This window comes from Corythoichthys intestinalis, chromosome 1, assembly GCF_030265065.1.
Source record: "Corythoichthys intestinalis isolate RoL2023-P3 chromosome 1, ASM3026506v1, whole genome shotgun sequence".
NCBI lineage: Eukaryota > Metazoa > Chordata > Actinopteri > Syngnathiformes > Syngnathidae > Corythoichthys > Corythoichthys intestinalis.
In genome coordinates, this window is record NC_080395.1 from 21,476,538 (window position 1) to 21,492,969 (window position 16,432).

The 16,432-nt window shown below is 39.7% G+C and overlaps 1 protein-coding gene across 3 annotated transcripts in view; it reads right to left on the minus strand.

Annotated features, from left to right (window-relative positions):
* The window catches only part of phkb (phosphorylase kinase, beta), a 199,506-nt gene that overhangs the window by 153,247 nt on the left and 29,827 nt on the right, over positions 1-16,432 (minus strand). For all 3 annotated transcript variants that reach the window (XM_057831354.1, XM_057831348.1, XM_057831364.1), the window contains 3 exons: positions 12,168-12,267; positions 6,033-6,140; positions 5,818-5,898 (listed from right to left, as the gene is read on the minus strand). In XM_057831354.1, coding sequence (XP_057687337.1) covers positions 5,818-5,898; positions 6,033-6,140; positions 12,168-12,267 — 289 coding nt within the window. The remainder of the gene's footprint in view (positions 1-5,817; positions 5,899-6,032; positions 6,141-12,167; positions 12,268-16,432) is intronic.

The following is a 16,432-nucleotide window of genomic DNA, read 5'->3' on the forward strand; positions in this document are numbered from 1 at the left end:
GTATATGATCGGGAAAAATTACCGGGAATGATTGGAATTGAATCGGGAGCAAAAAAAAAAAAAAAAACAATCGGATTGGGAAATATCGGGATCGGCAGATACTCAAACTAAAACGATCGGGATCGGATCAGGAGCAAAAAAACATGATCGGAACAACCCTAGTAATTTACTTTTTGATTTAAAATTTTTACAAAACGAAAACATACAGAGGAGTTTTAATATAAAATTACTATAACTTGTACTCACATTTATCTTTTAAGAATTACAAGTCTTTCTATCCGTGGATCCCTTTCACAGAAAGAATGTTAATAATGTTAATGTCATCGTGTGGATTTATTGTTATAATAAACAAATACAGTACTTATGTACAGTATGTTGAATATACAGTACAGTGCCTTGCAAAAGTATTCGGCCCCCTTGAACCTGGCAACCTTTCGCCACATTTCAGGCTTCAAACATAAAGATATAAAATTTTAATTTTTTGTCAAGAATTAACAACAAGTGGGACACAATCGTGAAGTGGAACAACATTTATTGGATAATTTAAACTTTTTTAACAAATAAAAAACTGAAAAGTGGGGCGTGCAATATTATTCGGCCCCCTTGCGTTAATACTTTGTAGCGCCACCTTTTGCTCCAATTACAGCTGTAAGTCGCTTGGGGTATGTTTCTATCAGTTTTGCACATCGAGAGACTGACATTCTTGCCCATTCTTCCTTGCAAAACAGCTCGAGCTCAGTGAGGTTGGATGGAGAGTGTTTGTGAACAGCAGTCTTCAGCTCTTTCCACAGATTCTCGATTGGATTCAGGTTTGGATATTGACTTGGCCATTCTAACACCAGGATTCGTTTATTTTTTAACCATTCCATTGAAGATTTGGCTTTATGTTTTGGATCATTGTCCTGTTGGAAGATAAATCTCCGTCCCAGTCTCAGGTCTTGTGCAGATACCAACAGGTTTTCTTCCAGAATGTTCCTGTATTTGGCTGCATCCATCTTCCCGTCAATTTTAACCATCTTCCCTGTCCCTGCTGAAGAAAAGCAGGCCCAAACCATGATGCTGCCACCACCATGTTTGACAGTGGGGATGGTGTGTTCAGGGTGATGAGCTGTGTTGCTTTTACGCCAAACATATCGTTTTGCATTGTGGCCAAAAAGTTCAATTTTGGTTTCATCTGACCAGAGCACCTTCTTCCACATGTTTGGTGTGTCTCCCAGGTGGCTTGTGGCTAACTTTAAACGGACATTTTATGGATATCTTTGAGAAATGGCTTTCTTCTTGCCACTCTTCCAAAAAGGCCAGATTTGTGCAGTGTACGACTGATTGTTGTCCTATGGACAGACTCTCCCACCTCATCTGTAGATCTCTGCAGTTCATCCAGAGTGATCATGGGCCTCTTGGCTGCATCTCTGATCAGTTTTCTCCTTGTCTGAGAAGAAAGTTTGGAAGGACGGCCGGGTCTTGGTAGATTTGCAGTGGTCTGATGCTCCTTCCATTTCAATATGATGGCTTGCACAGTGCTCCTTGAGATGTTTAAAGCTTGGGAAATCTTTTTGTATCCAAATCCGGCTTTAAACTTCTCCACAACAGTATCTCGGACCTGCCTGGTGTGTTCCTTGGTTTTCATAATGCTCTCTGCACTTTAAACAGAACCCTGAGACTATCACAGAGCAGGTGCATTTATACGGAGACTTGATTACACACAAGTGGATTCTATTTATCATCATCGGTCATTTAGGACAACATTGGATCATTAAGAGATCCTCACTGAACTTCTGGAGTGAGTTTGCTGCACTGAAAGTAAAGGGGCCGAATAATATTGCACGCCCCACTTTTCAGTTTTTTATTTGTTAAAAAAGTTTAAATTATCCAATAAATGTTGTTCCACTTCACGATTGTGTCCCACTAGTTGTTGATTCTTGACAAAAAAATTAAATTTCATATCTTTATGTTTGAAGCCTGAAATGTGGCGAAAGGTTGCAAAATTCAAGGGGGCCGAATACTTTTGCAAGGCACTGTATATATCCGTCTTGTCTTATTTTTGCATTTCACCAATAATTTACAGCAAAATATGACATATTTTAGAGATGGTTTGAATTGTGATTAATTACGATTAATTACTTTTTAAGCTGTGATTAACTCGATTAAAAATTTTAATCGTTTGACAGCCCTACTTATTTTAAAACTAAACTTAGTAATTCCAAATCATGTACCGTGTCCAATAAAATTACCATTTATAGGTTTCTCGACAATACTGCAAAGATAATGTACATTTTATACGCTAGTGTCGCAAAAACCACAGTTGATGTATTTGTTACATCCTGCCTCGACTATTGTTATGCGATGCATTCTGGTATTCCCATGTCTATGAAACTGGCAGTCATGTCAGACATCCTTCCTGACATAAACCTCACACTTGCCTTGTTTTGGCTTAGAACAGGCAGGAACAGGGAACAGGGTCACTGAGTGTGAATTGAACCTGTCTGCACAAAAGCCAGCAGCAGCATACTAAACCAGTAGTCTACGAGCCCATAGAGGTATTAAAAAAGATTATTTTTGTAAATTCGACTGCAGCTGTCGTATTGGCTCTTGTCTTTTTATCGTCTTAGCAGTCACAAAATTTGAAGTGAAGGCTCATTAAGTCCACCCGTGTGCCACCCAAATGTAAACAAGCGTCGCATAAGTGGGGAGGCTTTGGCTTGTGTCCATGCTCGAAGTTGTTTTGATCATTGCCTCTCTGCTGCATGCCAAGTGCAAGCACCATAAACGCAACAAAAACACAATTACTGACAAAGAAAAAAAAATCATATTTTGTCTAAGCATTTTGTCGTAAAACAAGATAGCAGCAATCAAAAATGTACAGTTAAGAAATCATCTTGAGATAAACACTTACTGAGCAGTCCATATTTCAGAGTACATACTGCAAGCGAACACCTTAATTAACCAAAACAGCAGCACGATAGTGAAAGAAAATAAACCCTCAAATAGACACCAATACTAAAATAAGGAGCGGAAATATTTGCACCCCTTGTGATGTTTCAAGTTCACCCACTTAGAAAACAGTTTGTGGTCTAAAATTTCAATCATAGATGCATTTCCACTCATAGAGACATAATATAAAAAATCCAGGTATCATATTGTATGAGTTTTAAAAAATAATTATTTGTAATTTACTGGGGTTCATAAGTATTTGTACCCCCTGATAATCAGCAATAATTATGACACTCAAAGAGTTGTCAGTCTACCTTATAAAAAAAGTCCACCTTTAACTAATGAGTAACCACCCAGCCACCACCCTTGGTGGCTTGGTGAGAATAAATCAACTGTTGCAGTAACTGTTACAAACTGGAAAAGGATAAACATGACTGATACTCTACCTTGGACTGGGGCTCCATGTAAAATCTCACCTCGTGGGGCATCACTCATGATGAGAAAAGTGAGGGATCGGTCTAAAACTAGATGGCACGAGCTGGTCAATGACCTGAAGAAAGCTGGATACACAGTTTCAAAGGCTATTGTCAGTAGGACACTACGGTGCAATGGTTTCAAATCAAGCATTGCTCAGAAGGTTCCCCTGTTGAAGCCAGTACATGTTAAGGCCTGTCTGAAGTTTGCCAAGGACCATCTGAATGATGCAGAAGGGTCATGGGAGAAAGTCATGTAGTCAGATGAGACCAAAATATAACTTTTTGGTGCCAACTGTATGCGTCGTGTGGAGGAAAAAAAAGAATTATTAGTACAATCCCAAGAACACCATCCCCACTGTGAAGTATGGGGGTGTAAACCTCATACTTTGGAGCTGCTTTTTGGCAAAAGGGACAGGACGACTGTACTGTATAAAGCCAAGGATGAATAGTGAAATGTATCACCACATTTTGAGGCACAACCGCCTTCCCTCAGTCAGACTTGAAGATGAGTCGTGGCTGGATCTTCCCACATGAAAATGGTCCAAAGCACACAGCCAAGCTGACCAAGGAGCGGCCGCGTAAAAAGCATATCAAGGTTCTGGAGTGGCCTAGCCAGTCTCCAGACCTCAATCCAAGAGAAAATCTTTGGATGAAGCTGAAACTTCGTGTTTCTGAAAAACAGCCCAGAAAACTGACAGAGCTAGAGAAGATTTGTGAGGAGGAATGGGCCATAATCCCTGTTTCTATATGTGAAAACCTGATGAAAAACTACAGAAAGCGTCAGAGCTCTGCAATTGCAAACAAAGGCTGCTGTACTAAATATTAAGGGTGTAACTGTACATGTATTTGTATTGAACCGTTTCGGTACGTGGTGCTCGGTTCGGAATGGACGCGTACCGAACAAGTTTCTGACGTAATGTAACCCTTACTTTTTGAGGCTGTGAGTCGATTGGGTAATAGTTTCTTTGTGTAGATATTTACTCCGTCTTCTCTACTATAATGAGGACCAACACGGTACCATGGTTTAACCCAGAAACGTCAATGGCGCGACAACGTGGCCGCCGCGAGAACGCAGTGACATGCGGGCGTTAATGTCAGTCAGCCAATGCACACCAGTCGCAGTGCAGCCGCGTGTTAGACGGGTTCCTGAAGCGGCTCAACACGACGCACGCGAAAAGAACGGCAGAGTTTATTATTTGACGCGAGACGCGACCCTCATGCATCAGTACTACTACCGGTAGTTAGGATCTGGTGACCGGAAGTCACTCGTGTAAAAATACGGTGGATCCAGTCGATTTTCAAATTAATTTGCAATCGTAACCCATTTTTTGAGTCCATCAGATCTCTTGAGTGGTAGATCGGGGCACAGTTGACTTGTCTTTGTTGATTTACTGCTGTCTTCTCTGCTATAATAATAACCAACACGGCCCCGTGTTCAATACAAAACCCTCCTACCACAACAAAACAAGTAGGAACTAATATTCACATAGGAACTACAGTTATACAACATAAAATATACAATATACATAAATGAATACTACATCAAATTTGTAAAATATAAACAGATGACAAAAATAAATAATAGCCCATTTAAATAAAATAAATTGAAATGAGCTAAAACACCTGTAATTAAATAATAAGAATAATACACAGATCCTGCTCACACAATAAAATGTATTAATTTCTGTGTGCCGCTTTAACTTGAGAAAATTCACCAATAAAGCTTTTGAAAACCGTTCATAATAATAAAAAAAAAAGATTCATTGAGGCATTTCATTTGTAAAATATATGTTAAAATCTTTGTCAAAAGAAAGCTGACCGATACGCGGGGTCTGAAAGGCAAATTGTTGTTGGATTATCTTTAAATACTCGCTACTTTTTGAGCAGAATTCTGGCTTTGTATAGGCTAATGTTCCTAATGTTGAAAGCACAAAGGTGTTTAATAAACAACTAGCACATTTCTATTTTGCATGTTGTTTTCTTACTGTACCGAAAATGAACAGAACCATGACCTCAAAACCGAGGTACGTACCGAACCGAGATTTTTGTGTACCGTTACACCACTAATAAATATTAGCACTGGTTTTCTCAGGGGTACAAATACTTGAACTCCAGCAAATTACAAATAAATGATTGAGAAATCATACAATGTGAATTTTCAGATTTTCTTTTAGATTATGTCTCTATAAATGGAAATGCATCTATGATTCAAATTTCAGACTTCTACCTATTTTCTAAGTGGGTGAAATCACAAGGGATGCAAATACTTCTGCTTCTCACTGTATGAGTAGAATTACTGTTTCTCATTTTAGAGATGCCATTAAAGATTAGCTGCTGAGCATATTGGTATCATGATGCTGACCAAAACAACAACATAGAAGCAGATAAATATCCTTAGGCTGGTGCATACCTCGTCGGTGTTGTAGATAATCTGCAGGCCGGAGCAGATCATCTCCACCAGGTACAGCAGGAACAGTGAGACGGCATCGATCTGTGGCAACCACACAAGCACAACCAATTAACGTTTCTGTTCATTTTGGTGACGATCATGAACAGGAGGACTCCTAAAAGCTCCTTTGTCCTTCTCGTGTTAACATCGTTGACAAGTGTCTTTATTGAACTGACCTGCAGGTGGTGGTATTCATCATAGGTGTGGATCTCATCACCAGTGTCCACATTGAACATGGAGTGCAGACATTTGGAGGGGCTGGGGTCCTGCTTAAACTGCTCAACCTACACGCACAAAATTAATCTCTGTGTCAACGAAGCTATTGGAAAACAGGAAAGCAGAATATTCAAAATGTAAGATCTTGTGGAAACAGATCTCTTAACTCATTCATTCCCAGCCATTTTCACCGGTGCAACCTCCTTCGCTCCCGGTCGTTTTACTGGATTTTGACTGATTTTGCAAGGCCCACAGAAAATTCTGTTCTATTGCTATATAAACATGGAACCCACCAAAAGAAAGATTAGACTCTTTTCTTTCAGCAGGAAAAAAAAGTTCATATCTTTTTCCATTCTTTAGAAATCAGCATTAGAAAATAGCTTAGTTTGAGCAATTTTCCGATTTCTGATGAAAAAACAGAGAAATTGAGCTTTTTGTGAAAATATACATTTCAAACATAATTTTCACTTTAACACAGCTATTTTTTGCTTTAGTTACATCCCAAACATCTGAATGTTTTCCCTTTTACAAAATAACATAAACAACAGGAAAAATTGAGCTTTTGATAGCAAAGTAACAATTTATTTGCACATAAGTAACTGAGAGAAGACGGTGTTGTGGGGTAAACTTTTCCCTCACTGCCGCCTGTCTCAAAAAGATGGATTTTTTTTTTTTGTCTTTCTTTTGTGGTGACCACTGCCTCGTGGCAGAGTTCGCCTGGGGAACTTGTGTTCCTGTGGGGGAACTGGTTTGGCCCTACGTGTTTCCGTGCGGGACATTGGAGGGTGCGGGGGACGCGAGCGGCCGAGCACGGCGGCGTGGGCTTTGCTCGGCGAGCAGCACGGACTCAAAGGCATCGTCCACTGCACTGGTGGTCCCGGTCGTTCTGCCCGGTCGTCCAGCGCCTGGTATCCCGGGCGTCCTCCCGGTTGTTTTGCTCGGTCGTCCGCCACCTGGCATCCTGGACGTCCATTCGGTCGTCTTCCGCCGGCGCCCCGGCCGTTCGTTTTGTTGAATCGGGTTGCGGGTCTTACCAAATGCGCTACTGCCCCCCAGTGGCCAGTTTTATTGCTTTAAAATGGATTTTCAGCTTTGTGCTTTGGAGCTAAGTTGAATCAGAACCCAGAGATGTCTCTTGTGAAAAAAACGTAAAAGACGTATAAATACATCTTTGGGACACTGAAACAATTAAAAATAGAACATATTTATAGGTTTTTGGGAGCAAATGAGTTCATGAAAAGTGTCAAAGGGATCTTGGTCTCAAAAGGATCTCCATGTAGAAAGCATCTCAGAGTGAAAAGGATCAAAAGTAGGTTAGAAAGAGATCTGTTAGTGTGAAACAGATCTTTCAATGAAAAGAATTTTACATGTGATGGTGATGTCTTTGCAGGGATGACTTCATGTAAAGGGTCTCCATTTTTAAAAGATTTCTATGTGTCCGAGATATCTTTGTGCAAGGGGTCACTATGTGAAAGGGATCTTAATGTAAAAGGGATGTTCACGAGAAAGAAATTTCTGTGTGAACGGAACGTCTTGGTAAAAAGAATCGATGTGTCAAAGGGTTCGTTGAGTAAAAGGCATCTTACAAATGATGCTATTCCAGGTGGAGCTACTGTGTGAGGTCTATGTTTTCGGTGCAAATCTGTGTGTGCGTGTGCGTTGGTACGAGAGCATGTGTGTTTGGTGGCGACACGAAATCACAGCTGGGCCGCCAGCCGTTCCCTCTGTCACACAGAGTTATAAATAATTGGGCCTTTGTCCCACTTTTACCTCGTTTGTTTCCCCTCTTGCTGGCTCGCTCCATCATCAGAGCAGCCACTTTTTCATCCTCCATCTTTTTCTTTCTGTAACTGCCACAATCTTTCCACCTTCTTCACTAACTCTCACTGATATTCAACTTGTCAGCCCCACTTTTAACTTCAAATTCAGTGCGAAAATGTTTCGGAGTAATTACAGAATGGTTTTTACCTTTACTAATGAAGAGTCTCTTAATTTTTTGTTGGATGTTTGTGTGTGTGTATTTTTAATGTTATTGCATTACCATTTATTTCCTTATAAATGAAATAAGTCAATGTATATTTTATTCGCATTTTTATTATTTGGCAACCTGGCAGGTTTTCTCCAGTGCAGATAAGGGAAAACTCCTGAAAGTGGGAAGAGAACTAAAAACAGTAAACAGGCCTATGATGTTATTTTTTATATTGGTAAAGCCAAAAGAAATTTTTAAAAATGCTTACTGCAGGGGTCATATTCATATAAAAGGAGCCCAACCTTACACACAAGCTCATCAGAGCTGAATGACCTTCTATTTCAAACATACATTATGATCTTGTTTTGACTGTGCATGTGGTCGTTTACATTTAAGAAAGGCTCTAAATCTAGTTAACATAAACCGTACTTAGGTTTAATCAAATTAGGCATAATTAAGCACAACCTTACACACAACCTCATCAAATCTGAATGACCTTCCATTTCAACCATGTATTGTGATCTTGATTTGAGTGTGCATGTGGTCATTTACATTTAAGAACGGCTCTAAATGTAGTAATCATAAACCATGGTCAGGTTTAATTTAATTAAGAATAATTACCTTGATTTTCAGACAATAGACCCCACTCACCAACGTCACACAATGACGTGTCGCTGTATCCAGCCGCCATATTGTCAATCATTGTTTATCCGTATTCTCAATGGTTTCAATTTGTCGTGCAATTTATAGTGCAATTCATGGAAGCCCCGGTGCTTTTGGACGCTGTAAACTCATTGGATGCGTTGCATAAAAGGCGTTATGTGGAGAAGCTTCAGTCTATCCATTCGCCAAATCCATATTTGATGCCTAAATCGATATTTTTCGACCCGCTGTCTTCGCCGTCTCTGCCTGACATCTGCTACCCTGATATCTACAACTCTTGTCCACAGAAACTCAGCCTATTCTCACGAAACTTTGAAAAACTTTAAGAGCAGCACTCTAAGCAACATTACCCCGTGTGACCCTTCCAATTTTCTAAAATGGCGACAATCACTAAAAAAAAAAGTTGACTGCGATGGCCGACGCTTCAAGGATAGGTGGATATTGGACTATTTCTTCAATAAAATAAGCAACAACTGTGTCTGCCTCATTTGCAAAGAGACAGTCGCTGTTTTCAAAGAGTTCTATGTGACGCGATATTACCAAACAAGACACGCTGACATGTACGACAACATTACAGGGAAGATACGCTGCGAGAAAATAAAGCAGATTGAAGCTAGTTTAATTTCACAGCAGCAGTATTTCGCAAGAGCCCGAGTGTCGAAAGAGAACGCCACAAAGGCGAGATTGTTGAAATTATGAATTAAAAAAAATAATAATAATAAAGCAAATGTGACACAAAGAAGGGCTTGCTAAAATTTGTTTACATATATTGTTCTACGTAAATCAGCCAAGGTAGCCCCCCCACATTTTTACAACACCAAATCTGGCCCCCTTTGAAAAAAGTTTGGACACCCCTGTTTAACTGATGATCCGTAGATGAGGCCAGCTTCTTTGACTTGTTACCAGCTAAATATTATTCAAAAAATAATGATGGTGGAAGAAATAAGCATCTTGAATTTGAAACTGTATTTGTCGGCGATTAGCCTTGCAATGATCTTAATTGTGGTTGTCAGCCACAAACCCTCTAAATATACATTAAATGCATCTTACCAGATATAAAATGACTACTACATAATCTGTGGTGATCGTTTGGTGCCTAGTTTTCTCGTCGAATTGCAGCAGTCCATCTCACTCTCCTCTCCGGGTCTCTCGGAATACGGTAGAACTTCAAGTCTCTCCGTCTATCTTCTCTGTTACTGCAACCAACCGCCACACACACCTTCACCATTTTGATTATTAATGTTAACGAGCAGAAAAACACGCCATAATAGGAGGAATTTACGTAGCGGTAATGCGTAAACACGACGAGCAGATGGACAATATGGCACGGAGGCGTGGTTGTGACGTCATGTGAGTGGGGTCTATAAGGCGCACCTGACTATCGACGCTACTCACATGACGTCACAACCACGCCTCCGCGCCATATTGTCTGTCTACTCGTCGTGTTGATGCATTACCGCTACGTAAATTCCTCCTATTATGGCGTGTTTTTCTGCTCGTTAACATTAATAATCAAAATGGTGAAGGCGTGTGTGGCGGTTGGTTGCAATAACAGAGAAGATAGACGGACAGACTTGAAGTTTTACCGTATTCCGAGAGACCCGGAGAGGAGAGCGAGATGGACTGCTGCAATTCGACAAGAAAACTGGGCTCCAAACGATTACCACGGATGATGTAGTAGTCATTTTATATCTGGTAAGATGCATTTAATATATATTTAGAGGGTTTTGGGCTGACAACCACAATTAAGATCATTGCGAGGCTAATCGCCGACAACATACAGTTTCAAATTCAAGATGCTTATTTCTTCCACCATCATTACATTTTGAATAATATTTAGCTGGTACCAAGTGGAAGAAGCTGGCCTCGTCTACGGATCATCAGTTAAACAGGTGTGTCCAAACCTTTTGCAAAGGGGGCCAGATTTGGTGTGGTAAAAATGTGGGGGGCTACCTTAGCTGATTTACATAGAACAATATATTTAAACAAATTTTAGCAAGCCCTTCTGTGTGTCACGTTTGCTTTATTATTTTTTTAAATTCATAATTTCAACAATCTCGTCTTTGTGGCGTTCTCTTTCGACACTCGGGCTCTTGCGAAATACTGCTGCTGTGAAATTAAACTAGCTTCAAGTTGCTATAATTTCTCGCTGCGTATCTTCCCTGTAATGTTGTCGTACATGTCAGCGTGTCTTGTTTGGTAATATTGCGTCACATCAAACTCTTTGAAAACAGCGACTGTCTCTTTGCAAATGAGGCAGACACAATTGTTGCGTGTTTTATTGAAGAAATAGTCCAATATCCACCTATCCTTGAAGCGTCGGCCATCGCATTCAACTTTTTTTTTTTTTATTGATTGTCACCATTTTAGAAGATTGGAAGTAAAGGGTCACACGGGGTAATGTTGCTTGGAGTGCTGCTCTTAAAGTTTTTCAAACTTTCGTGAGAACAGGCTGATTTTGTGTGGACAAGATAGTTGTAGATATCAGGGTAGCAGATGTCAGGCAGAGACGGCGAAGACAGCGGGTCGAAAAATATCGATTTAGGCATCAAATATGGATCTGGCGAATGGATAGACCGAAGCTTTTCCTTATAACGGCTTTTATGCAACGCATCCAATGAGTTTACAGCGCCTGAAAGCACCGGGGCTTCCATGAATTGCTCTATAAACTGAACGACTAATTGAAACCATTGAGAATAGGGCTAAACAGAGACGGACAATATGGCGGCCGGATACAGCGACACGTCATTCTGTGACGTTGGTGAGTAGGGTCTATAAGCCTCCACCCACCAAATTTGACACGAAAAAGGTATTTGTTCATAGATAGTCGCACCGGACTATAAACAACTGCTGTCCTCACTGTATCATGGGATATTTACACCAAAAGATAATAACAAGTCACACTTTATTTGACAGTGGCGTCATAAGACTGTCATAAGACATAAGTCATTATTTTGACACAACACTGTCATGAGCGTCAATGAATGCTTATGACAGATTTCATTTAGTTTCATCCAGCAAATTATCTCACTTTTGAATGGATTTAAAAGATCCGAGCTGGACATAAATGGAGTTAGTGACCAAATTTGCCGGATGACACTTAATGACATCTGTCATACGTATTCAAAAATACCCATGACATTGTCCTGTCATAATTATGACTTATTATGTCTTATGATAGTCTTATGACGCTACTGTCAAAAAAGTGCTACCTATTAACCCAAATAAATCAACAAATAAGCCGTACTGGACTATAAGCCGCAAGATTCAAAATGAGGGGAAAAAGTAGCGGCTTATAGTCCCACAATTACAGTAGTCAACAACAAAATTGTGGTTAGAATAAATGCTGAGAGGCCACAAAATCTAGGAAACAACTCGCCATAGTGGCTGGTGAGCAAAAAAATACATTTCAAGCCTTGATTATAGTCCAATGATAATGTCAGTAATTACGAATACTACTAACCTTATGAGCTTGCCTCATGTAGCAGTAGAGAATTCCTCTCATGCACTTGATGGCTGAGTGTTCCAGTTCATGAGTGCGTCCCATGTCATCATCAATGCGCCTGTAGCCCCCCAAAAAAACCAATGAATTTTCCCAGTTCAGGATTTTCAATGGGGGAAATATAACAGACATTATTTCAATAGGGTATCGCATGAATGCTATTTTTAGACCGTGACGTCACCATTGTATACCGGAAGTGGGTTAACATAGAGGAGCCCTCGCATCCAACCCATTTTAGTACTGCTTGTTTTCTGTCGGTAATCTTTCAAAAAAGAACATGCCGAGTAAACACTGCTGCTATGGAACTTGTAGACACAACTCGAAATATTACAATATATGAAGGATGTTTTCTACATACGTTTCCCAGGCCAAAAAAGGGGAAAAAAGTGAACAACACCAGCAAGGTGAAGCCATTCACCTTCATATGCAGTAAACATTTTGTTGGGGGCAATGGTCCAACAGAAGACGAAGAGGTAAGCCATTTTGGTATTTTTCTTATTTTTAACGTGGCGTTTTGCCATGCTGCTTCAGTCTGACAATGAATGACCTTAAAAAAAAATCAAAATGGTGTCTGACTGCCACTGTTGTTACCTTTTCTGTTGTAAAAAAAACAACTTTAGTAAGGGGAAAGTGTAAATAAATTATAGAATTAAGATTTGTTATCAATGAAAAAATTAAAAGTGTTCATTGGCTGTCACTGAGTAGCATTTGTGATCGCTACACAAAAATAGCAATGCAAATTACCCCCAAGAATGGTCAGAGACGTAAGACAACCAGAGGATATAATATATAGTAAAGGCAGGGCATATGGTGGTAAAGGATAGATTGTTGAAACAGGAAAATGTCATTGTCAGTGGCGTAAGGGAGTGCACACAAGAAAAAGATGTGGATAAAAAACCTGCCTCTGGATCAGGTCGGCTCTTTTTCCCAATCTTTTTCAGCCTTCGACACTCAAGCAATCTCTTTGAACATTCGTATGTAAATTTGGCACAGAATTGGTTGGTTTAGCTCAGTAAACATCACATTTGTACACACTTTACTCGGGCTGTCAAACCATTAAAATTTTTAATCGAGTTAATCACAGCTTAAAAAATAATTAATCGTAATTAATCGCAATTCAAACCATCCATCACTAAAATATGTCATAATTTTCTGTAAATTATTGTTGGAATGGAAAGATAATACCGATATATACATTCAACATACTGTACATAAGTACTGTATTTGTTTATTATAACAATAAATCCACATGATGGCATTAATGTTATTAACATTCTTTCTGTTAAAGGGATCCACGGATAGAAAGACTTAAAAGTTCTTAAAAGATAAATGTGAGCACAAGTTATAGTAATTTTATATTAAAACCCCTCTGTATGTTTTCGCTTTAATAACATTTGTAAAATTTTCAATCAAAAAATAAACTAATAGCTCGCCATTGTTGACGTCGCCAAGCCTGACGTCACATGGCTTCCCTGCAGTTTTTCCACTTTGTCTTTAACGTAAGGTAGTGATTGAAATAAACCACAAAGTGTCAAGGGCTAGTTTTAAATTAATTAGAGATCTAGCCAAGTTTTCCTAGTTCGTTTGCCCCTCGACTGACGCCATAGTTTCCGGGTTTTTTGTACGTTACATTCATTTGAGTGTTGACTTCACAACATATAAGACCTCTGATAGTTTGTATATTGTGACTAAATATTGCCATCTGGTGTATTTGTCAAGCTAAACGAAATGTTTGAATAGACATAGGAATATTATTTTTGTTGTGCTTTCAGTAAATGATACTGTAGCGACTTACCTGTTCCGCCCAAATGTATGATGGGAAGTTGGGCAACCATGACTGTCAGTGGTGGCTGCAAATGTTATATATGTTCTGCGTTGTGTTCATTTAAGCGTGTTAAGAAAAATGATTATCACCTGTCACATCGCTTGCAACAATACATATGATTGATGTGAGAGAGTGGCCAAAGCTTATGCCAATATATGGCGCGGCCCCAATGAATGTCTGTGTCCACTCGCTTTTCTCTGCCTTTTACCTCTCAATGTACAAAAAAACGCGCCATTGTAGCAATGCATGAGTGGGTCATTCCACACATGCATTAAATGCATTAAATATTTTAACGTGATTGATTTAAAAAAAAAATAATTACTGCCCGTTAACGCGATAAATTTGACAGCCCTACTATTTGCATGCATTTAGCTTTAGGGACAAACGAGAGCTTGACCCGCCTAGCAACAATTGCTAACGTCATGAACATTACTGACCAAAAGTGACGTGTTTTGTGCGGTATGCCATTGCACATGTGTACCTAATATTGTGGCCAGTGAGTATACTCCCACTGGCATCTCATTAATCAGATATCTGCTATATTATTGTATTATAGCAATATTACTGTTGACATTTTAGTGGTTTAAATGACAATAAATTGTGGCACACTGTATGTCCATTATAAATAATGCAATTGAACTAAGTGAATGCAATCAAGTGATTGTCTGACACACACGCACACATAAGCATCTGCTTGAAGACGTAACGACACTCTGTGAGGCCGTCAGATGAGAATCATCTTAATTAAATCCCAGTGACAGTTCTAATAGAAGGCGGCCGTGACTGATGGCAGCGATCCGCCGCCGGTCACATTGCAGCGGAGCACTCTATTTTTAACGTTCCTCTCCTTCCTTCCATTTCCCTTCATATTTTTCTTTTCCCTTTCTTCATCACGTCATCACTCTTGTATTGCCCTGGTGGCCTTTAGTTTGCTTTTGTCCTCATCAGTCCCAACTAAAATAACCACAGAGAATTGCAGGCACTGAGGGTGTGAACGCTAGGTGATGTTACACGGTGCAAAAAAAAAAAAACATATATAAAACAACACAAAAGCAAACAAGTATGTGTGGCAGGGCTAGGTGATAAAGCCTTACAAATTTACTCTTCTTTCAAAAATCTGCTTTCGACTTTAAATGATTTTTCAAAGTGACATAACAGTTGGCACTTAGACAAAACTGTTCACAGTTACATTGGACAAAACATTAGGTCATGCTGCTAACAGTGTTGTCACAGTAATCTGATTAGTCTCTCTCAGTAACGAGTAATCTTACGCTTTTACTTTTCCAAACCAATAATCTGATTAAAGTTAGTTTCCTTCGTGTCTGTGCGTTACTATTTTGTTGTTGCCTCATAATGTATGTAAAATGATGAATATTGTAGTCATGTAGGATGCTACAAAGGTACCTGCTACGTTTGTTTCTATGGTAACCGCTCAAAGTTACTTCCTGTTTTGGCTTCGAGTCACACGCGCTGTGAGTGTTTTGGGACTGAGAAAGTCATGTGCCAGGCTGCCAGCGCGGGTGCACATTCTAGCCGAGTGCAGCCAGCTTTTGAGATGTGCGAGAGAATGTTGATCTGAGCACGTCCGTGAAAAACGTGAGTATTTTTCCTTCATTCTGGATGGTTCTAGCGATAGGTTGGACCCCCTACATGCGCAACCGTTTCGTAGCTTTGCCGTTGAAACGGTGGGTAGTCATCCCTCCGAGTTGGCAAGCATTGTTTACATCATATTCGCGTTGCACATTTATGCCGTGAGGTGACATGTTCGTTTAGCATCTTTGGGACGTGTTGTAAATCCAACTGAGTGTAAAGTGCTTAGTTGCCGCCATGTTTTGTGGCCAAATTGACCGCGTGTGTGTGCGGCGTACTTCTGGATTGTGCGCGCGCATCCGCACCTGCCCCCACCTTTGTGTTAATTGAATCACTGTGCAATTCATTTGTGTGTTGCTGATTATTGTGCAGGCAATTTGCATTGTTTTACATTGGCACTGATATGGTGTTAACCCTAACCCTATCCCGAAATACAGAATTTTTGACTTAATCTTAATCTTTGATTTAGGCTTAATCTTCGAGTTGGCGGGGTTTAATTAGTCGGTGGAGTTAATTTCAACAAATTCCATGCACTTTGTCAGTTATTTGTTAGTTTCGGGGCTACGGCGCTAGAGTGAGTCAATGGTAGTTGAAATCAACTCCACCGACTAATTAATTCTTAAAGTTTATGCCTTATGTGAAAATTTCTGATCTTCCACTTTAAATTCAATCATCCGAAAGTTACCGAGCCCCTAACATGACATGGAAGAAGAAAAGAAAATACAGAGAGGAGAACAAAAAAAAAAAGCTGACATAAAAAAAAAAAAAAAGTGCCCGAAAAGAACACGGAAGATTTTTTTGTCGAAGCAAA